The 24,057-nt window shown below is 44.1% G+C and overlaps 1 protein-coding gene across 8 annotated transcripts in view; it reads right to left on the bottom strand.

Annotated features, from left to right (window-relative positions):
* Positions 1–3,302: 3,302 nt before the first annotated feature.
* Positions 3,303–24,057, bottom strand: part of LOC130355796 (merlin-like) — an 87,016-nt gene continuing 66,261 nt past the window's right edge. For all 8 annotated transcript variants that reach the window (XM_056556484.1, XM_056556478.1, XM_056556481.1 and 5 more), the window contains 12 exons: positions 23,142–23,224; positions 21,268–21,343; positions 16,207–16,344; positions 11,481–11,555; positions 9,943–10,056; positions 8,725–8,847; positions 7,470–7,687; positions 5,512–5,614; positions 4,818–4,933; positions 3,891–4,041; positions 3,576–3,755; positions 3,303–3,370 (listed from right to left, as the gene is read on the bottom strand). In XM_056556484.1, the coding sequence (XP_056412459.1) occupies positions 3,335–3,370; positions 3,576–3,755; positions 3,891–4,041; positions 4,818–4,933; positions 5,512–5,614; positions 7,470–7,687; positions 8,725–8,847; positions 9,943–10,056; positions 11,481–11,555; positions 16,207–16,344; positions 21,268–21,343; positions 23,142–23,224 (1,413 nt within the window). In that variant the 3' untranslated portion in view covers positions 3,303–3,334. The remainder of the gene's footprint in view (positions 3,371–3,575; positions 3,756–3,890; positions 4,042–4,817; positions 4,934–5,511; positions 5,615–7,469; positions 7,688–8,724; positions 8,848–9,942; positions 10,057–11,480; positions 11,556–16,206; positions 16,345–21,267; positions 21,344–23,141; positions 23,225–24,057) is intronic.

Consider the following 24,057-nt stretch of genomic DNA (forward strand, 5'->3'; position numbering starts at 1 on the left):
CAGCTCCCCCCCCCCACAATAGTAGGAAGCTCCCCCCACAGACATACAACTTCCAGCCATATAGAGTGTATGGCTGGAGGCTGTATGTCTGTGTACTGCCCCCCACAGTGTTCCAGTCACCGCTCCTCCGGCCCGGGGTCACAATCTACTGCTATGGCCTATGGACCATAGCAGCAGTCCCGGGACCAGAGGAGCGGTGATCGGAACACTGTTGATGAGCGCCGCCGGTCATTCACCAGGCCCCGGCCGTGCTCGTCCTCCTCCGGTCCTCCTGCGCCTCTATGGTTATACGCACGGGACGTCACTGACGTCCCGTGTGTACAACAATAGAGCGGTGGAGAAGCGCAGAAGGACCGGAGGAAGACACGCGGCAGGCGGGGAATGGTAAGTGACCTGCGGACATCCTTATGTCCCGAAAAGATTTTTCGGGACACGGGGATGTCCGGCATAGGAATACTTATGATTATCGTGCTGGCTCCTGTGTGCGGCTGCAGGCGGGGGCCGGCCAGAGCATGTAAAAACTAATTCATGAACACTAAAAACCAGGGTGCCTCCAGCTGTTGTGAAACTACAACTACCAGCATGCCCGGACAGCCTTTGCCGGTCCGGGCATGCTGGGAGTTGTAGTTTCACAACAGCTGGAGGCACCCTGGTTTTTAAGTATACAGTTATTAGTTTGTACAGGCTCTGGCCGGCCCCCGCCTGCAGCCGCACACAGGAGCCGGCACGATAATGGTAAGTATTCCTATGCCGGACCCCAATACCCCGCGTATAAGACGACCCCCGACTTTTCAGAAGAAAATTCGGGGTTAAAAAGTCGTCTTATACGCCGGGATATATGGTATTTCATCTCCTTCCACAGATGCTACACCAGATTCAGATCAGAGCTCATAGAGTGACACTCCAGAATTATCCAATGTTTTGCTTTTAGCCATTCTTAGTTTCTTTTAGCTGTGTGTTCTGGGTCATTGTTGTAAGGGTCACTGCAGGTGGTGGATCCTCTGGACCTGTGTGGATGATTAAGTGAGCTGTGCCAGGGAGCGGAGTCTAAGGTGCCGCTGGTTTTCACCAGAGCCCACCGCAAAGCGGGATGGTCTTGCTGCGGCAGGCGGCACCCAGGTCGCTACCCCTTGCATGACTCGTCCACACAGGTTGCTGGGATGTGGTGTGGCACAAAAAGAAACTGGCAAGACAAGTTCAAGGTAGCAGTTGGGCAGGTGGCACAGGTGCAGGGTCAGGTAACGGAACAAGGATATCAGGAACACAGTATGCTTTCACTAGGGCACAAGGCAACAAAGATCCAGCAGGGATACAAGGGAGGAGCAAGTACTTATAACAAGAGCACAGGTGAAAACACTAATTAGGGAAGTACTGGCCCTTTAAATGAAAGAGCTGCGGCGCGCGCGCCCTAGGAGGCGGGGGCACACGTGCCAGGGCTGCGAGACCAAGAAGACCAGGGAGGTGAGTGACGGGCTGGGATTCACACGCGGGCGCTTCCCGCCATGCGAATCCCAGCCCAGCCAGCTGCGGGGACATGTCAAGAGAGGGACATATCATGTCTGCGGGGACATGTCTGATGCTACAATTGTCCTGCTGAAGGACCCATGACCGGTGACTGAGACCAAACCTAATGAAACTGGGCAGCACATTTTGATTCAGAATGCCTTGATCCTTTGGACAGATCTGCGGGATTTGCATCTCATGTGTATTGAACTGGTTTTCAATGTCTGTACATTGTTGTGCACAACTCACTCTATTTGCATTACAAATATGATAGCCAGCCCCCATACCCCCCCCCCCCACACACACACACACACACCAATAAAATCTCTCATGAGTGTAAACAAGCATCCCACAAAGGCTGTTGCTGTATATGTATTATTTAAAAGGTATTCAAACTTAACTCCTTATCCCTAGTGCAGCAGGTGGGGCTCAACTATTGGGACCCCCATCACAAGAATGAAGGATAAATGCCCTACAGTAGAGCAGCAGTGTGCATGTACAACCAGCTCTCCATTATTTTCCTGTGGGGCTTTCAAACGTTGCCAATCTCAGTACTTGGCATTGTTATTGGCCATGCATTCGTACAACCACTCCATTTCTTCAGAAGGACATATGTCCTCTATTCTTTGTATCCTCATGATCTAAAGTTATCCCTTATCCTGTGAATAGGAGATACTTTTTATCATAATGCTGAGAAAATTTTATGATACATCTGCCCCATAATTTATGTAATAAAAAAACGAAACCACTACTTCACCATGTCCATTTATGAGGCTTTTGCATTGATGAGACAGAAAATTACATCTTAATAATGTCACTCAACCAGACACAAATATAGGCAGAGCTCTCCTGGTTTAATTTCTGCAATTAAGACTCCACAATAGTTATGTAATCTCTGTGTGCAGATGAATATTGTGCAGGTCAGCCCTTGGTCTATATTCATATCATGTTCTCCTGATCATTTTGGGTCAGATCCACAAGATTATTAGAAAATGGCATCAAGAACAAAGATGTATATTAACAATATTTACACTATGTACATTATGTGAGGACAAATTTACAGTCAGCTTTTATGTGCTCTGTGATAGAACCATACTGCTTTTTGCTTCCAATTACGAATGAAGATTCTAACTGAAGAACCCTTCACACTCCTAGCAGTGCACCAACTTTTTTTTGCTGAAATAAAAAATAATAAACACAATGTTATTGGTTGGCTTTAGTCTAAGTCACACCTCCCTAAAGTATGAAGATCATTTTCTGAGCATTTAAAATGAAATTATCAAATACAAGCAAATTTAATGGAATTTGTTAGCTCTGTTTCATACTCTAAGTTGCAGATAGCTGATAGGGAGATACAAATGATCTTAACTGATGGCTTTTTATACAGTTATAAAATCATGTTAATCTTATAACCTCATGAGTCATGGAGGTTGTGCTGAGCTGCAGCATGCACACCTCCTCCCTCCCCCACCTCTCTCTACTTAGCTTCCAACACTGATCCTAGTAGATCAATCATGCAGGGAGGGTTGGGGGAGAAAAGTATCATTCTTCAGAGCAAGTAGAGAGCAGTAGGGACCTAGAGCTGTCGGAACAGCAGCTGCAGGGATGAGGGCAGGTAAGTATGGCTTCATATTTTATTTGTACAATACTCTGCGCCACATATAAAAAAAAATGTTGTGCTACCAGAATACACCTTTAACTCTAAGTACACTTTAAGTCAAGGTACAAGTTTGTAATATCTCTGAAAAAAAGTGTTATGTATTGTTAAACAAGAAGAAAAAACAGGAGGGAATACTTACTTGTTTAGAAATGTTCCTTGTTTTAAAAATCCTTAAATGTATATAATGTCTAAATCACTTTTCTCTACCTAAAAAAAAGCAAGAAATAATGTTTTACCCATTCAAATTGCATCTACAGCTTACACTATGTACTGTGCTTTTTTAAACAGAGCTTGTGTTAAGAGCTTATAATGGTTTATTGTCAATTCAGTATGCAGTAAATGTTGGAAAATTGTTATTGATCTAATGTTCCAGTTATAAAGATGATGGCAACATGGGCATGGCAGTCTTTACCTTCCTAGAATTCTGTTGATTTTCTCTTCCGTTAATGTTGCTGGGTAACGTGTGTACCATACGCACAGGGGTACAATAGGGAACCCGGTCTGAATCTGTACAACTGCGAATAGTGCTAACTGGAGAAAGATAGAAAGGACTTGCTGGTTCCCGCTGGTATGTTCGCATCAGGAAGTTATCCTTGAAAAAAAAAATCCATAAAAAATATCAAAGGGATCAAAAACATTGATGGCCTAGCACCAGGATAGACCATGAAAGTTTAATCAATGGAGATCAGACTGTGTCAATTTTTAGGCCTGTAAAAAGTGGACTTACACTTCCATGCAAGTTAAATTTGGATCTTAGATTGCTATTCCAGAGGCTGGGAGTATTCATTAGCCGATCCTCCTGTTTTAAGGCCTGAATTTCTAATTTCAGATCATTTAGCTGATTTTCAAGTCGTCTACTTTTTTCAAGGTAGTCCATCCTGCAAAAATAATATACATGATGTTTTCTATTGGCTACAGTGTACAGGAATATAAAGAGAATAAACAGTGACTGGAACAGCAAAATGTTGAAATGAACATTATTTAAATGGCCGTTAGCAATTGCACCGAAAACTTGCACTGGCCACTTTTTCATAGACTTTAAAGGGAATCTGTAATCAGTTTTATGCTGCCTAAACTGGTATGCAGGTATCAGGATTGCTGCACACTATGAATTACTCTGAAAAGGTCAGTCGTCTCAGAGTAATTGTAGTTTAAAAATGCCGCCAGGGCCCGGGGAAATAGTCCTCAGGGCAGGTCCCAGTGGCTGCTGCTTGGCCGGCTGAAGTGCTGCATCTCTCCCTAGGAGTGCTAAAGGAGAGTCACATCTCAAGCCAGCTGAGGAGGGAGCAGATGTTGGGACCCACCCCGAGGACTAGTTACTAAAATTTTTAAACTACTATTCTGAAACACCAAGCTTTTCAGAGTTATTTAAAGAGTCCCATATTTGTGATGCCTGCACCAGTATTATGCTGCCCGCGCTTTAGGAAGCATAAAACTAATGACAGGTTTCCAGAGAAAATGTATTTTTAGATTCAATTTTAGGCCATTTGTGAGCTTACCTTATACTGAGAAAAACTATAACAATGACTATCTGATATGTAATAACACAATATAATGGGCAATGTATGCAGCTGTATAGTATACGTTGATTTTCCTTTGCCTTTACAGCAAATGTCCAAAGCTTTTAACTTGTTTACATCTTTACACAACATACCTCTCCCTTTCTATTTCTAGTGATAACCTCTTGTATTCAGTATCTACATCTTGTCGGAGAATCTTAGTGTCATAACCATTTTCTGAAGTATCCCGGGGAAGACTTTTTGCTGGCATCTAAAATAAAAGGATACTTTTGTTGTTGAAATAATTATAATAATATAACATTTACATCTACACTTATATCAACAAAGATGTTCAGTTATGTAATGTTAGGCTGGGATAATAAGATAGGGCAGTAGTCCTCAATTTATAGACCCTGGCCTAAATCTGATTTGGGGGTACTAGCTGTCCTGATAACACAGCACTGCCATCATAGATGCATTGAAGACGACACTGCCCTCCTCCAATGCATCTATGATAGCAAGTCTGCTATCAGGAGTGGATGAACTACCAGGACCAAGCCAAGCACACCAGAACCTGCCCAGCATCAGGACATAATGTAGGGCAGTATCAGTTTTTGTCTAGCAGCAATAAGAAAGAGTTTAGGGGTCTGTTCTGGAGTCAGAATGAGTTTGGGGTCTGACTGACTTCAGAATAAGTTTATAGAATAAATTTAGAGGTCTGGCAGTGGAAAAGGTCCTATTAAATCATTTCTGCACCAAGCATATTTTAATAATTTTGACATGCTTTAATGATTCCTTTATCTATGACTCCTACTGAAACGCCAGGCACACATCACCATATTTACTTACAGTTTGGCAAGTAGTACCCAGTTCTAGGAGCCTTTGCTTTGCCATCCGTTCAGCTTCTCGGGCTTTTTGTAAGTCCTGCTCTAGCAACTCAGCTTCTTTAGCTCTGTCAGTAAAGCAAAAGTAAAAACCTTTAAAAGTCATACAAATAGAATATAACTGGCTGTCACTTAATTTCTATCTAAAACAGCAAAGTGAAGTAACCATATGTAAATGATGAAAAATATGCGTATAAAAATGAATGATGCCAAATAAAGTAATGGTAGACATGCAAATCTCAGTTATGTGTCACTTCCTGTACATGTGGATATGTTTTAGTTTTGAAAAACTTACAATGTATTAATTGCACAATTTGATTGCTGTAAACTAGGATTGTGGTGTACTCATTAGCTGCAGGCTTTTGCTGTTGATTTACAGCTTTCTCCTTATAAGGCTATGTTCAAACGGCAGAATTTCCATGCGGAATTCCACACAGTAAGTCTGCAGAAGCAAAGTCCCACTGAATTCAATGGGATTCTGCTGCGATGTGCACACGGTGGTATTTACGCGCCAGAAGTTTGTCCATTCTTTCTGCGGACCCCGCACAGAATGCATTGCCGCCTATGTCATGCCAGTCCTATGTCATGCCGCCACGCGCAGTCTGCAGGATGTCTGCATGGTGAGTTTCCGTGCGGACATTCAGCTGTGTGAACCCAGTCTGAATGTGCACAATAAAAGAGAGAGAGAGCAGCAGAATCAGGCAGACAGGCAGGGCTGTATTGATAGCCCATGCTGCCCTAGGCTGCAAGTCTGTATACTATTCATTACAAGGGTAGATGAGGTAGCTGACTCCTTAGGCAAACTAAATTGCTGAATATATATTATACAGATGTATAATCCTTATCTTTTCTGTTGTAGCACAATATCATTCTGGTGGACTACCGGTGTATGGGGGGACCACGGGGTGTAGCGGTGTAGGTGGTAAGGCCAGATTGTATTAACCCCTGGGGCAAGATGTTGTTAACCCCTAGTGTTCGTGACGCCAGAGTGGTTTTCGGGTACCGGAACAACACGAACGGTATCTCCACGACTCCAATGGCTAGTTAGTGAAATGAGAGTCCACAACCAGTTATGGTTTAACAGAGGCTTTACTGAGTCAAGACAGATGGAATTATCTTCACAGCTAGGAGAGGTGGCCAGGAACCCAGAAGGACCTAGCAGCTTGCTGGGACCAATTATACCTGTAATAGACTTGAGACAATTATCTTGAGGCTTGACTATATGCAGGACTTGACTATTTGTAGTGAGAGCAGATATAGACTTTTGACTTACTGAAGCTTTGTGGCCTTTCAGATGCCGGTTACTAGCACTGAGACATCTGTACTGGCTGGTTCCCAGTAAAGGAAGAGAGAGAATTATAATGGCCGCCCCTTTATATCGTGGGGGGCTGAACCAAAGCCTATTGGTCAAGCTGCGGGTCATAGGTTAAGCTGGTGCTCTCTGGGTAACATCATGTGAAAACATAACATAACATGTGACATTTCACAGGTCCTTTAGACAATTTGCAGGTCCTTAAAACTAGCTATACATTAGGACACTGACTACACATGAGGTAGGACAAATAACATTATAAAAACAGCAGGGGACAGGGCCTAACTGCATTGCAGGACAATGTCCTGTACTGGGACATTACATCATCACCTTTGTAGTATGAAAAAAAATAATAATAATAATAGCTGATTGTTTTTTAATTCTCTTAGTAAATGCAATGGCTCTATGACTGCCTGTAGCATCCAGCAACTAGAGCAGCAAGCAAGTTTGGGGTATTTGGAAAGAATGAAGCAAATATATAAGTAAAATATGAAGCATAAAAAGAAAAGTAACTTGGCAAATAATTTTCAAAAAAGCTAAATAACAAATGTGTATGTCATGTTGGTAAAAAAGAAATACTGTATACTTTGAGACAAAAAGTCATAAATTACCTTCTGTCAGATTCCTGAAGGAGTTTCATGGTGATCATATCAGATTCTCTCATCTTTTTCTCCATCATCCGCATCTCTTCCTTACTCTTGAGCACCGCTAACTCGAGGCGTTGTAGTTCTAGTCTGGCATCCACGGCATCCTGAGCTAGTAGCTTTGCTTCATCCTCTGCAATCTGTACTTTTTCTGCTAGTAACTCAGCTGTTTCATTAGAACGAAGCTATGGAACATAACACACCATAACATACTAACCCAGAATGTAGTAGGGTGGTCTTTTTCAGCCCCTTACAGTCATGGGTGTAACCACCAGTGTAGTAGGTATAGCAGCTGCTCTGGGGCCTAACAACTAAAGGGGTGCATCTCCTCTCTGGAACCTACACAGAGAAAAACTTTAATAAAAATATTTTCCCTCCTGCAATAAGTGAAATTCAATTCTAGGGATATTATTGAGCCTCAGGATCAACAGATGATTATGTGATACCTAAGCGATTCAATAATACATATTGACAAAAGAAAGGTCCTTGTGCCGTGACATTGTGACTCATCTGAATTTTATATTGTTGTGTGCATTGTCCCTGTGCATTATGAAAAATAAAATAATCATAAGCTTTTCATTTTCTAAACTTGATGCTGAAGGTGGTCATGGTGACATATGGCCCAATTTTAGGCTTTTATATAATGCCCCAATGTTATTTGTTATGTTGTTACTTGGAAGGAAACCCTACTGCAGCACAACCATCATTCAAGGTTCATTACAAAGTCCTTTGCCAATTTTACTCTCTATCGTCCATAATAATCACACTGCACCACATCTTTGCCTGGAGGTGCCCCCCTTGCTAACTGCGGAACCCTGTAATAATTATTTTACCTGCTATACACATAGTTGCACTGGTAGTTGCACTCATGGTCTGTAATACCTGGAACAATTGATCATAAAGGGGTCTTCACATTTCAAAAATGTATGGCATGTTCACAGTCTGATGTGTGGGTTCAACGTCAATCTCTCTCAAGAACATGAGCCCTCTTGACCTCATTGGCCTACTCTTTCTAGTTATGGAAAAAGTGTAGCTTGCACAGCTTTTTATGTTGTTCCCATTAACATCTATAGGAGTTAGCAAACTTCATAAAAACAACCCACTAAGCTGTTTTCAGAATCCTGTCCACCTTTAGCCACTGCAATCTGGTGAGAAATGTATGACATATTCAGTACATATGCCATAAATGTTTGAGTTGGGAATACCCTTTATTTACACTTACCAAAGCCTCATTGGCTTGCCTTGCCTCCTCTTCTACCTGAAACAGTCTTCTCTCAAGATCTTCTTTAGCTCGCTCTGCTTCTTCTCTTAACTGTTTCTCCATCACAAGTCTCTGGTGCTCTTTCTAAGAAAAAAAAAAAAAGAAAATGTTGATTTGTAATGACAATATAAATTTTATATCATTAGAAATTTAAGATGGTGTTGGTCAGGAAACTGTAGCTACAAGATTTCAGGAAGTTCATATCTCATCCAGAGAAAGCTGGTTAAAATTTTGGAAATCCAGAAATAGTTAATCCCTACCAAGACTTTGCTTATTAGGAACTTTGGTAAGTCCTGTTATCAGGCCTGAACTATCGGATGAAAGGTAGGTTTGGTAGTGGGGCCTTTTATCCCATTTCTGGGTCACTCCAGGTGTTCAGACTAGCTCAGATCAGCACAGGTGCTGAAGACAGCTCGTCACTGTGCTTTAAAACTAGGCGAGAGTGAGTCTACATGTGAGGTTGTGACGAACTAAGAGAGTTTAAAGGGGTTATCCAGGAAAAACATTTTTTTATATATCAACTGGCTCCAGAAAGTTAAACAGATTTGTAAATTACTTCTATTAAAAAATCTTAATCCTTTCAGTACTTATGAGCTTCTGAAGTTTAGATAGTTCTTTTCTGTCTAAGTAATCTCTGATGACTCGTGTCTCGGGAACCGCCCAGTTTAGAAGAGGTTTGCTATGGGAATTTGCTTCTAAACTGGGCATTTCCCGAGACACGTGTCATCAGAGATTACTTAGACAGAAAAGAACAACCTTAACTTCAGAAGCTCATAAGTACTGAAAGGATTAAGATTTTTTAGTAGAAGTAATTTACAAATCTGTTTAACTTTCTGGAACCAGTTGATATATAAAAAAAAGTTTTTTCCTGGATAACCCCTTTAAATACAGAGATTTGCAGCCTCAAAAGGGAACATTAGTAACACCTCTGTTTAATGTTGTGTTGTGTGGCTGATAGTCAGCCCCCTGTATAGAAAAGAAAGAGATCTGTATAGTTAGTGCTGAAAAAACAAGAATCATTTTTGGGTTCATGCCAAAAGTGTAAAGCCTGTATTTGTTTTGTTACTGAAAAATGAAGACAGGAGAAGCCCTGTGCCACTTTGCCACTATTGGACTGGTTCTACAGAGCTAATCTTTCATGATAGAAAGAACAACACATAATCCGCACACTGTTATTACCTTTTTCCTGGCTTTATCTTCTTTGGCTTGCATTTTTATTTGCTGCATCTCAATCGAATCTACTTTCCTTTTTGTTAGGAATAAATTGTGGTTTTCAATGCAAAGATGCAAGATCTACAAATGTATCATAAAACATTTTAACCTATAATAGTAACTACATGCTTGAATACATTAATAATACGTAAAAGCATAATAAAGCATGAAAACATATATATTTAATACAGTTCTGAGAATCAAAATCAATACAGATTGTATAAAAGCTTTGAGTTGTCATGCATTTCCTATACAGGTTCCCTGACAGTCATTGACAACAAGTTTCTGGGATGTGTAGCCATGTTGAAGGCAGCTGAAGTGGGCTGGAAAAGGTGGATACAGTCCTAGGAAAGAGTCTCCTAGGAATGTATCCACCTTTTCCAGCCCACGGAGCACCTGAAAGCTGAACTCATTTATGCAGGAAAAGTCATCAACTGCCGAGCCGAGAAGTTCGTGACGAAACGAATTTACTGTAAGTTCGCTCATCTCTAATTGTCAACCAAAGGCCAGCTCGGGGTTAGGAGTATCAATTTAGGCAGATCACTGTGTGATTTATAAGAAGACAGTAACCTTTCATAGTTCAGAGAAAATGTATTGCAGTATTAAAATATGATGTGTGCAAAGACATAGAAATGGAACATTTTGGTGACAGATACTCTTTCATATGAGAATACAGCGGTCCCTCAAGTTACAATATTAATTGCTTCTGGGACACCATTGTATGTTGAAACCATTGTATGTTGAGACCAGAACTCTATGGAAACCTGGTAATTGGTTCTAAAGGCACCAAAATGTCATCCAAAAATAGGAAAAAGTGAGAATTAAAGAAAAATAAGTAGATAACTAATATAGATAAAGCAAGTCCTTACATATAAAAGTAAGAAAGAGCTGCTGGGAGCTGTAATCACTGTCTATGTCAGTGTTTCCCAAGCAGGGAGCCTCCAGCTGTTGCAAAACTACAACTCCCAGCATGCCCGGACAGCCAAAGGCTGTCCGGGCATGCTGGGAGTTGTAGTTTTGCAACAGCTGGGGGCACCCTGCTTGGGAAACACTGGTCTATGTAGAGGACAGGATCTTCTTCGGGGTCCTGTACAGTACAAGCAATGTTCTAAAAAAGTAATGGAGTCGCCCTTACCCGGTGTCCAAAGGAGCAGCTAATCCTGGTACAGGTAAAGAGTACAGAACATGTAATACCTCCCTGTACTGTAGGGGGCGCTACCAGACACCAGTCAGTGCATACACTTCAGTAACACAGGGGTTTTACCAGTGAATGCCCATTCTGATTGGTCAGATCTTCCAGCCATTGACACGTTTCACAGATCTCGACTGTCCATAGCATTGTATGTTGAGACTGGTTTCAACTTACGATGGTCCAGAACAGACCATTGTATGTTGAAACTATTGTATGTTGAGGCCATTGTAAGTTGAGGGATCACTGTACAGTGATTTAGCACTGTGTTAACCTTCATCAGTTATTTTCTGCGGTGCATTTTATATTTACTTACCAGTTTGTTCACATTTTGTTCTTTAGAATAGAATTTGAAAGTTTCATCTTTTTTATCAACTGGGGTAAACTTCAGCTGAAAATAAAAGGTAGTAATATCTAAATAGCAGTAGTTTTTGTTTATACTTTGTGTTTAGTTGTACTGTTTTCTTCACAGTATATGAAGCTTTTAAATAGACAAAATCAGTCAGAATGGTTAGCAGTACTAACAGAAAAATGTCCCATTCTTTTGTTTATATAAGCCTGTATTTTGGGAATGAAACAGATTCCAGACTGCTATAAAATACCCTGCATTGGGTTCAGAAGCCAGCATACAACTATAATATCTCCTAGGAGAATTCAAGGAAAAATGTCAAGTTGAAAATGCAGTCTAAGCAGTCATAGAGCAGGAGGAGTTGAGAAGATTAATATATAAATTTGTGGGAAAAGTTCTAGGATAGCTTATTCATGTAAAACTATGCTCATTCTGAGCACCCATAGTCCTGTGGGCGGTCCTGGTCAATGACTGACAGCAATCTGAATGCTTAGCCTGGAATGATGAGAGATTTATATTAATAAATGACAAGTTATACATAAATATTCCATGCAAAATTATAGATCAATCTGGTTATCTTATCCTGCTCTAAACATGATGCCTGCGGATTTAAAGGGATTATCCAGGAATAGAGAAACAGAGCTAATTTCTTTCAAAAACAGCTCCATGTGTGTCCCTAGGTTGTGTGTGGTATTACAATTTCACTACATTCACTTTAAAGGGGTTCTCCCTTGTTTATACTGTTTTTTGTTATTATGTTTGTGTTACGCCGAGCGCTCCGGGTCCCCGCTCCTCCCCGGAGCGCTCTCGGCGTCTCTCTCCCTGCAGCGCCCCGGTCGGTCCCGCTGACCGGGAGCGCTGCACTGTCATGGCCGTTGGGGATGCGATTCGCACAGCGGGACGCGCCCGCTCGCGAATCGCATCCCAGGTCACTTACCTGTCCCGGTCCCCGGCTGTCATGCTCTGGCGCGCGCGGCTCCGCTCTCTAGGGCGCGCGCGCGCCAGCTCTCTAGATTTAAAGGGCCAGTGCACCAATGATGGTGCCTGGCCCAATCTTCCCAATTAGCTTAATTGGCTTCCACCTGCTCCCAGACTATATCTGATCACTGCCCCTGCACTCCCCTGCCGGATCTTGTTGCCCTTGTGCCTAGTGAAAGCGTTCCCTTGTTTGTTCCTAGCCCGTGTTCCAGACCTCCTGCCGTTGCCCCTGACTACGATCCTTGCTGCCTGCCCTGACCTTCTGCTACGTCCGACCTTGCTCTTGCCTTATCCCTTGTACCATGCCTATCTCAGCAGTCAGAGAGGTTGAGCCGTTGCCGGTGGATACGACCTGGTTGCTACCGCCGCTGCAAGACCATCCCGCTTTGCGGCGGGCTCTGGTGAAAACCAGTAGCTACTTAGAACCGGTCCACCGACACGGTCCTCGCCAAACCCTCTCTGACACAGAGAATCCACCTCCAGCCTGCCGATCCGTGACAGTAGATCCGGCCATGGATTCCGCTGAGGTGCCGCTGTCAAGTCTTGCCGACATTTCCACGGTGATCGCCCAGCAAGCCCTAAAGATCACCCAACGAAATCACCAGCTGGCATACTTGACCACTGTGACACAGCAACTTCACTCACAGATACAGCAGCTTCAGTCACAATTTCAGTCACAGCTACAGCTGCAACAACCATCTCCTCCGCCGCCTCCTGCAACTCCTCCGCAGCAACCGGCCGCTCCTAACCTCTGCTTGTCCCTGCCGGACAAATTTGATGGGGACTCTAGACTCTGCCGTGGTCTCCTGCCTGGGAAGGCCCTGCCATGTGCCACACCGCCCGGAGCACCTCTCTTACAGTATCCTTTGCAATCCACCCCTGTGCCTCCCGCCGAGGAGGCTATGCAAGTGGATCGGTCCCGCCTGACCCCTGAAGAGAGGACTCGCCGCAGGAAGAAAGAAGATTTATTTCTACACTGCACTGTGCGTTACCGCACAGAACCCCTGCTCTTCAGCATGGAACTTTTTGTTTCGCCCAAATGCTCCTCTGAAGTCCTCCTCGGTCTGCCATGGCTCCAACCCCCATCTTCTGCCCTTGTCTGGACCACCGGGGAGATCGGGAGCTGGGGTGCTTCTTGCCACAGGAAGTGCCTCATGTCTGCTCCCAGTCCCGTCAGTCAAGCCTCTGTGTCTCCCCCTTTACCTGGCCTCCCCAAGGCCTGTCTGGACTTTGCTGTGTCTCCTCCTCATGGCTCCCGTCCTGTTGACACTCTGCCCCGTGCCGGGCTTGACCCTCTTGCCTCCCTCCCCACCCCCACGCCTTCTTGTGTGCCCGCTGTTGATGTGGTTTCCCGGGGCTTCGCCACCAACTGGAAAAAGACTCTGAAATTCCTCATGCTGGCCTCATCCCGGGTGAAGAAGCTTGCCGGAAAAAAGAGAAGAGCTCCTCCTGTTTTTGTGTGGCTCTCCGCCAAGTATTTCGGCTTCCGTGTCCCCAGTTTTAATCTCGGACCACGTTATCTTGGACCCTTTGTACTTGAGTGCTCAGAGGAGAGATCTTGGGAACCTGAGGACTACGTCCTGGACAAAAGTCTTATCCTCAGGTTCTCGGGCTCCAAGAAGAGGGGGAGACCCAAGGGGGGGGGTACTGTTACGCCGAGCGCTCCGGGTCCCCGCTCCTCCCCGGAGCGCTCTCGGCGTCTCTCTCCCTGCAGCGCCCCGGTCGGTCCCGCTGACCGGGAGCGCTGCACTGTCATGGCCGTTGGGGATGCGATTCGCACAGCGGGACGCGCCCGCTCGCGAATCGCATCCCAGGTCACTTACCTGTCCCGGTCCCCGGCTGTCATGCTCTGGCGCGCGCGGCTCCGCTCTCTAGGGCGCGCGCGCGCCAGCTCTCTAGATTTAAAGGGCCAGTGCACCAATGATGGGGCCTGGCCCAATATTCCCAATTAGCTTAATTGGCTTCCACCTGCTCCCAGACTATATCTGATCACTGCCCCTGCACTCCCCTGCCGGATCTTGTTGCCCTTGTGCCTAGTGAAAGCGTTCCCTTGTTTGTTCCTAGCCCGTGTTCCAGACCTCCTGCCGTTGCCCCTGACTACGATCCTTGCTGCCTGCCCTGACCTTCTGCTACGTCCGACCTTGCTCTTGCTTTATCCCTTGTACCATGCCTATCTCAGCAGTCAGAGAGGTTGAGCCGTTGCCGGTGGATACGACCTGGTTGCTACCGCCGCTGCAAGACCATCCCGCTTTGCGGCGGGCTCTGGTGAAAACCAGTAGCTACTTAGAACCGGTCCACCGACACGGTCCTCGCCAAACCCTCTCTGACACAGAGAATCCACCTCCAGCCTGCCGATCCGTGACAGTTTGTGTGTTATGTGTGTATAAGTATGTGTTTTTTTTGTGTGTGTTGTGATTATGTATATATGTATTTTCTTACCTTTTGTGAAGATCCGGAAGCTGTCCCCTTTTTCTTCCAGTGGCTTGCTGTGTAACCTCGGCCTCCGCCATTTTGTGTTCGGTAAGTGGGATGTCGGGGGTGTGTTCTTGCTTCTGTCCTTCCTATCTTCTGACGTCCGAGGCGAATCTTTTCTTCCTGATTCTTCCGTGGCTCAGCAACCAATCTGCGGCCTCTTCCGGCGCATGCGCAGGTAGTTTCTTTTTTTTTTTTTTACCAATAAAGTTTTTTTTGTCTAATTGACAAGCTGTCTGCGCATGAGCGAGTACGCAAGTGCTACGCTAACAGCATAGCGTACGTTAGGTCTACGCTAATAGCGTAGCTTCGCGCAAGCGCAGACAGTTTGACAATTAGACAAAAAAAACTTTATTGGTAAAAAAAATAAAAATAAACTACCTGCGCATTCGCCGGAAGAGGCCGCAGATTCGTCCCTGAGCCACGGAAGAAACAGAAAGAAAAGATTTGCCTCGGACGTCAGAAGATAGGAAGGACAGAAGCAAGAACACACCCCCCGACATCCCACTTACCGAACACAACATGGCGGAGGCCGAGGTTACACAGCAAGCCGCTGGAAGAAAAAGGGGCCAGCTTCCGGATCTTCACAAAAGGTAAGAAAATGCATTTATACATAATCACAACACACATAAAAAAACATACTTATACACACATAACACACAAACATAATAACAAAAAACAGTATAAACAAGGGAGAACCCCTTTAATAGAACTGAGCTGCAGAACCACACCCGACCTGGAGACAGGAGGGGAGCTGTTTTTGAAAGAAATTAGCTCTATTTTTCTAGTCCTGGACAACCCCTTTAAATGTACCTTCAACATGATCCTTTGTCTGCTATACTGTATTTTTAAAGTAATGCCACTTATAAAAGGAATCTTTTCAATTACAGATGAATGTTAGAGATGGACAGTTTCCTGTTCTTTCCCAGTTTTTTTGCCATAACCACTCTACTACTATATACAGCATGGCAAACACATAATTGTTATTGGTAGACTGTTGATGTACTGTAAGTCAGGGTTTCATAATACCTTTTGGAGACCTATACAATACGAGCCTGTACAATTTTATTCAGTTGGAGAAAACAAAATGTCCATCTAGGTTTAATAGAACATTTTACTAACCCGATATAGTTATTGGTGGACATAAAAAGTCATACTAGCTATATAGATAATTTTGATCAAAAATGTATAATTGCTACATACAAGAAGTAGAATTGGTTTGCATTTTAACATGTTTACTCACTTTCTTTGAATTATAAGAAATATTCCTTATGTCACCCCATTTCAAAGACTTTAATGGTGATATCTTGTTATTTCTACTGTAAATATGGATTCCTTTTGCATCAACGCCAAGCAGGATGTCTGAATCATTCTTAGTTTGCTGGAGTTTAAAAAACAAAAACAAAAAAAACATAAACTTCCAGGTAAAAAAATAAATACTGCATGTCTGATCTTTTTTCTCCATTATAATACTCCTCTATAATACTGGACACCCGACGGACCCCATTTAAGTCAATGGGGTTCATTGGGACCCAGGGGGGCAAAAAAGAGCCAAACGGACCCTAAACAGCACTATGTTCTGCTTAAAGGGGTACTCTGCCCCTAGACATCTTATCCCCTATCCAAAGAATAGGGGATAAGATGTCAGATCGCCGGGGTCCCACTGCTGGGGACCCCGGGGATCGCCGCTGCAGCACCCCGCTATCATTACTGCGCAGAGCGAGATTGCTCTGTACGTAATGACGGGCAATACAGGGGCCGGAGCATCGTTATGTCACAGCTCCGCCCCTCATGACATCATGGCCCGCCCCCATCAATACAAGTCTATGGGAAGGGAGCGTGGCGGTCGTCACGCCCCTTGCCATAGACTTGCATTAAGGGGACGGGCCATGATGTCATTAGGGGCGGCCCCTGTATCGCCCGTCAGTAATGATGGTGGGGTGCCGCAGCGGGGATCCCCGGGGTCCCCAGCAACGGGACCCCGGCGATCTGACATCTTATCCCCTATCCTTTGGATAGGGGATAAGATGCCAGGGGCAGAGTACCCCTTTAAAGGAGGAGGTACCAAGTTGAGGACACCCTCTATGACACCCATATGACTGAAAGGAAATATGCAAAGGAGTTGTGAAAGGGAGACAACTCAGTTTACTGATGTGTAGAGCTGATAATGTGCATTATATATTAAAATGATTACACTGCTCAAAAAAATAAAGGGAACACTAAGATAACACATCATAGATCTGAATGAATGAACTAATCATATAAAATACTTTCGTCTTTACATAGTTGAATGTGCTGACAACAAAATTACACAAAAATTATCAATGGAACTCAAATTTATCAACTCATGATCTGTATATGGAGTCACACTCAAAACCAAAGTGGAAAATCACACTACAGGCTGATCCAACTTTGATATAATGTCCTTAAAACAAGTTAAAATGAGGCTCAGTGTGTGTGTGGCCTCCACGTGCCCGTATGACCTTCCTACAATGCCTGGGCATGCTCCTGATGAGGTGGCGGATGGTCTCCTGAGGGATGCCCTCCCAGACCTGGTCTAAAGCATCCGCCAACTCCTGGACAGTCTGGTGCAACGTGGCATTGGTGGATGGAGCGAGACAAGATGTCCGAGATGTGCTCAATCGGATTCAGGTCTGGGGAACAGGTGGGCCAGTCCATAGCATCTGTCTTCTCTAGACTTTTCACTGTCTCTAAATTCACTAATTCTCCTTTTGAGCTCTCTGACCACAACCTTCTATCTTTCTCTATCAGTAACTCCTATCCTCTTCCAGACACTCCTACCTTGTACACTTACAGAAACCTGCGTGCCATAAACACTAGTCAATTTATAGACATTCTACAATCTTCACTATCACCAATTTCTTCTCTTGCCCTAATCTAGCAGCCAAACATTACCATGACACCCTAAAGTCTACCCTGGATCAAATGGCACCCTCTAAAACACGAACCTCCAGACACAGACGGCAGCAACCCTGGCACACGCAAACAACCCGCTTTCTCAGGCGATGCTCTAGGTGTGCTGAACGTCTGTGGAGGAAAACTAAGACTTCTTCAGACTATCTGCACTATAAATTCATGCTTAAATCCTATTACTCCGCTCTTCATCTCGCCAAACAAACATATTTTACCTCCCTCATCTCCTCTCTAACAACCCAAAACACCTTTTTGACACGTTCAACTCTCTCCTCCGGCCTAAAGTACAGACCCCAATCACTCTGTGCTGAAGACCTGGCCAAATACTTCAAAACTAAAATCGATGACATTCGTGATGAAATCCTCTCCCAGTCCCCTAAAAGTTCTGATCCAATTCCCAGCCACGACTCCTCTTCATCACTCTCAGTTTTTGAGCCTGTAATGGAGGATGAGGTTTCCAGGCTCCTCTCCTCTGCCCGCCCCACTACCTGCTCTAGTGACCCCATGCCTTCACACCTCATCCAGTCTCTCTCTCCTGCTATCAGCTGTCACCTAACTAAAATCTTTAACCTCTCCCTCTCTTCTGGGGTCTTTCCCTCCTCCTTCAAACACTCTATCATAACCCCACTATTGAAAAAACCATCTCTGGACCCGTCCTGTGCAGCCAAATATCGACCCGTCTCAAATCTCCCCTTTATCTCCAAACTCCTGGAACGCTTGGTCTACTCCCGCCTTATCCGCTATCTCTGAGAACTCTCTCCTTGACCCCTTACAGTCTGCTTTCCGCTCCCTTCACTCCACCGAAACGGCCCTAACCAAAGTCACTAACGATCTTCTGATGGCCAAATCAAATGGCAATTTCTCTTTACTGATTCTCTAGGACCTGTCTGCGGCTTTTGACACTGTGGATCACCAACTCCTCCTCAGTAGTCTCCGCTCCATCGGTCTCAAGGACTCTGCTCTCGCCTGGTTTTCCCCCTATCTCTCTGGCCGCTTCTTTAGCGTCTTGTTTTTTGGCTCTACTTCTTCTCCTCTTCCCCTTGCTGTCGGGGTTCCCCAGGGATCGGTCCTGGGTCCTCTACTCTTTTCACTCTACACATCCCCCATTGGAAAAACAATCAGTAGATTTGGTTTCCAGTACCACCTCTACGCTGATGACACCCAACTCTATACCTCCTCCGCCAACATCACCCCTGCACTCCTACAGAATACCAGTGACTGTCTCTCTGCTGTCTCAGACATCATGTCCTCTTTATATCTGAAACAATCTTTCTAAAGCAGAACTTCTTGTCTTTTCTCCATCAACTGATACTGTACCTAACCCTGACATTTCCATCTCGGTATGTGGTACTACCATAACTCCCGGGCAGCAGGCTCGCTGTCTTGGAGTTATACTTGACTCTGATCTGTCTTTCACTCCCCATATTCAGTCTCTTTCACATTCTTGTCACCTGCATCTCAAAAACATTTCAAGAATCCGCCCGTTTCTCAATACTGAAACTGCTAAAACTCTCATTATTGCTTTAATTCACTCCCGCCTCGACTACTGTAACTCTTTACTAATAGGCCTTACTTTCTCCAAACTCTCTCCTCTAGAGTCTATACTTAATGCCACAGCCAGACTCATCTTCCTCTCCAGCCGCTACACAGACGCCTCCTCCCTGTGCAAGTTACTACACTGGTTACCAATTCAGTCCAGAATACAGTACAAAATCCTCAGTCTCACACACAAAGCTCTCCACAATGCTGCACCTCCCTACATCTCCTCTCTCATCTCCGTCTACCATCCTACACGTTCTCTTCGATCTGCTAATGATCTCACACTAACATCTTCTATAATCCGAACTTCTCACTCCCCATGCTGCACCGGTTCTCTGGAATGCTATACCTCAATCCCTCAGACTCAACAACAACATCCATAGTTTCAAACGTGGCCTAAAAACACATCTCTTCAGACAGGCCTACAACAGTCTCTAATTGGCCTCAACATATCCTCAACATATCCCCAACATATCCCCAACATATCCCCAACATATCCCCAACATATCCTCAACATATCCTCAACATATCCCCAACATATCCCCAACATATCCTCAACATATCCTCAACATATCCTCAACATATCCTCAACATATCCCCAACATATCTCCAACATATCTCCAACATATCCTCAATATATACCCACACCTCTTGTTTGAATAGTTATTTTGTAATTTTATGTCTGATACTTGTCTTTGTTTGTACCCCATAATTGTAAGCGCTGCGGAATCTGTAGGCGCTATATAAATAAATAAATAAATAGCATCAATGTCTTCCTCTTGCAGGAATCTGCTGACACACTCAAGCCACATGAGGTCTAGCATTGTCTTGCATTAGGAGGAACCCGGGGCCAACCGCACCAGCATATGGTCTCACAAGGGGTCTGAGGATCTCATCTCAGTACCTAATGGTAGTCAGGCTACCTCTGACAAGCACATGGAGGGCTGTGCAGGCCCCCAAAGAAATGCCACCCCACACAATTACTGACCCACCGCCAAACCGATCATACTGGAGGATGTTGCAGCCAGGCGGCAGAATGTTCTTCCCGGCGTCTCCAGACTCTGTCACGTCTGTCACATGTCCTCAGTGTGAACCTGCTTTCATCTATGAAGAGCACAGTGCGCCAGTGGCAAATTTGCCAATCTTGGTGTTCTCTGGCAAATGCCAAACGTCCTGCACGGTGTTGGACTGTAAGTTCAACCCCCACCTGTGGACGTTGGGCCCTCATACCACCCTCATTGAGTCTGTTTCTGACCGTTTGAGTGGACACATGCACATTTGTGGCCTGCTGGAGGTCATTTTGCAGGGCTCTGGCAGTGCTCCTCCTGCTTGCACAAAGGCGGAGGTAGAGATCCTGCTGCTGGGTTGTTGCGCTCCTACGGCCTCCTCCAGACACAGCAAACAGACACAGCAAACCTTCTTGCCACAGCTCGCATTGATGTGCCATCCTGGATAAGCTGCACTACCTGAGCCACTTGTATGGGTTGTAGACTACATCTCATGCTACCACTAGAGTGAAAGCACTGCCAGCATTCAAAAGTGACAAAAAACATCAGCCAGGAAGCATAGGAACTGAGAAGTGGTCGATGGTCACCACCTGCAGAACCACTCCTTTATTGGGAGTGTCTTGCTAATTGCCTATAATTTCCACCTGTTGTCTGTTCCATTTGCACAACAGTATGTAAAATTGATTGTCAATCAGTGTTGCTTCCTGAGTGGACAATGTGATTTCACAGAAGTGTGATTGACTTGGAGTTACATTGTGTTGTTTAAGTGTTCCCTTTATTTTTTTTGAGCAGTGTATTAAAATGACAAGTAAAGGAAAACTCACTGAAATAGGAAAGTAGTTCATGCCATACATGTCCAGGTCCTGTGCAATTTTTAGATAATTCATCTCTGCTTCATCTCTAAAAGATAATATAAATAAAATACAGCAAATAATTGGGATGACATCGACCACAAAATACAATTACAATTAACATGGAAAATTGCATAATTTTCAGCAAAGTATAGTATAAACTGCTCAACTCTACTTGCCACTGCACTAATTTTTTCTCACTATTTTCTAGACACTAGTCCTCACCTCCCCACCTCAGCCTCTCACTGTTGGAGTCCTCCAAGGCTTTGTCCTAGGGCCCCTACTTTTCTCCACCTATACTTTTGACCTAGAAAGAGATTGAAGAATCCCAAGGCTTCAAGTATCATTTCTCATTCAAATCTACCTCTCTGATCCAGATATCACCTCTCCTCGATCCAAAATTGTCTGTCAACTATATCTTCCTTCTTCTCCCCCTGCTTTCCCAAATTAATCATCAAGAAAGTAGAATTCATAATATTTCCCTCACTTTGCTCCGCCCCCTCCTCACATGATCTATCAGTCATAGTCAATGGTTCCTTTCTCTCCCCAGGCCCACAAGTCCATTGTCCTGCTGGCTTTCAAACCACACATGTAGATCCTTACCACCTACTGCTGCCTTCACCTCAAAAACATTTCTCGAATCAGCTTGTTCCTCAACTTTGACTCAACTAAATTACTGGTACATGCCCTCATTATCTCCTGATTGGATAACTGCAACAACCTTCTCTGTGGTCTTCCATCAAACACTATTGCTCCCTCCAATCTATCCTCAACCCGACTAATCCACCTATCACTTCTCCCCCCATGCCAATCCCTTCACTGGCTTCAGTTTAAACTGTTTACTATGACATTCAAGGCCATCCATCTCTGATCTGATCTTCTGATACTGCCCCTCACTTAATCTCTGATCCTCTCAAAACCTCCGCCTGTGCCCCTTGTCAACACCCGGCACAATCGTCTTCATGAGTTCTACCATGGTTTCCCCATACACTGGAACTCTCTACCCTGATCTTGGCTCACACCCACCATCAAGACCTTCAAAAGCAACCGAAAGACCCATCAGTTTAAGAAAGCCTTTGACCTACAATAATCCTGCTGCCACTGCACCAGGAACAGCTTCTTTCCTAACTTCTCATAGACGAGCAGCTGCCCGCCTCACCTATTCCATTTTTAACAGAGTTATTAAAACTCTGGGTATAAATAAGCACATGGCCAGATCCGGTGAGTCATGAGGATTTCAGGCATACTTTTTTTTATTTACATAGCCCTTTCCAATATAAGCGGTTTTGATAAATAAAGTTGCAAAGCCCAGGGAACATTCCCCAGCACAGCAGGAGCCCAGGTAAGTCCAGCCCATAGCCTTTTTATTACCATTCACTGGCCTGCTTGCATCCAACTACCCTTTGTAGCAGATAGCCACTAGATAGAGAGAGCATGGGCAGAATTTACCTGGGCTCTTGCCATGCTGGGGAAGACCCACTAGAGATTTGAGCCTCTTGCATAATAATGAAAAGGCTTATATCTCAGCGCTGGAAAGGACTATAGAGATAAATAAAAGCATGGGATTCAGATGACTAGCCCTATGTAGCCATTGGTCTATTTATACCCCTGTCTTTTAGCTGAAAGGTCCACTTTAAGTTTTTGCAGATATGACATTATTATGATGGATTTTAAAGAATTATAATGGGACAATTAAAGTTCTGTTTTTCTTTAATTGAATATCTGTAGCATGTCAAAATATTCTAGCCATCAAAGAGAGAGAAAAAGCTCAAGGAAAATGTAAGAAAGTATGATCAGGCTAATTAGAGATGTTTAAGTATTTTATTCTAGTGAATTCTTTGGCGTACCTAGCAATACCTCTGTGTTCTGCATACCAAGCAGTTATTTTATCCTGCCACATTTCTGATGTCATCTGATATTGTTGGAGAACCTATAGAAACATTTACATCCACATTAGTGTACAGGATATATTAATAGCATAATGCAAAATGCACTCTATAATCTATATAGACTATTTTGATAGCAAATAATACAGTATATACCTGAGCTGTTTTTTCTGTCAGATCTCTCATATTAGATAATGACTTTGTGGGGAAAAAGTATGTGCTCTGATTCAAGAAGTATACAAGGGATTGTTTTATGGTGTAAATCCACCCTCCTGAACCCATTCCAACTGTACAGAGATGCTCAGGACACCCAGCCAGTTGAATAATATGACCAAAAGTTCCCTACTCTGCCATATACTCTCATGAGCTTTCAGACTTTAAGGGGACACTTTCTGTGTGTGGGGGCACTAAGGAGCCACATACTTTGGGTGAAGAAACTTTGGGAGGCCGTAATTGTGTGTGGAGGCATTAAGGGGCTACTTACTGTATGATAGGAACTAAGGGGGCACTCACTGCCCATGGGACATTATTTGTGTTGGGCGCTAATTGGATACTTTGTGTTAGGAGCACTAAAGGGGCACTGTTACCATGTGGAGGAATAGAAGGGGCATTATTACTATGATGATGCTGCTACAAAGCACAATTACTGTGTGGAGTACAAAGAGAGGCACTATTATTGTGCAGGGCACTATTATCATCTGAGGCATTTTTTGGGTGAGTAACTGTAGTGCAGCAGGCACAGAATAATTCCATTGAAGGGTCACAGAAAGAGAGGTTTGTATGGAGGGTGGAGAATAGATGAGAAGGGTCCTGGAAAAGCAGGGAGACACAGACATTTGCATGGGAAACTTTACAGACACAAATTGTGGAAGAAGTC

Source organism: Hyla sarda, chromosome 2 (assembly GCF_029499605.1).
Source record: "Hyla sarda isolate aHylSar1 chromosome 2, aHylSar1.hap1, whole genome shotgun sequence".
NCBI classification, from domain to species: domain Eukaryota; kingdom Metazoa; phylum Chordata; class Amphibia; order Anura; family Hylidae; genus Hyla; species Hyla sarda.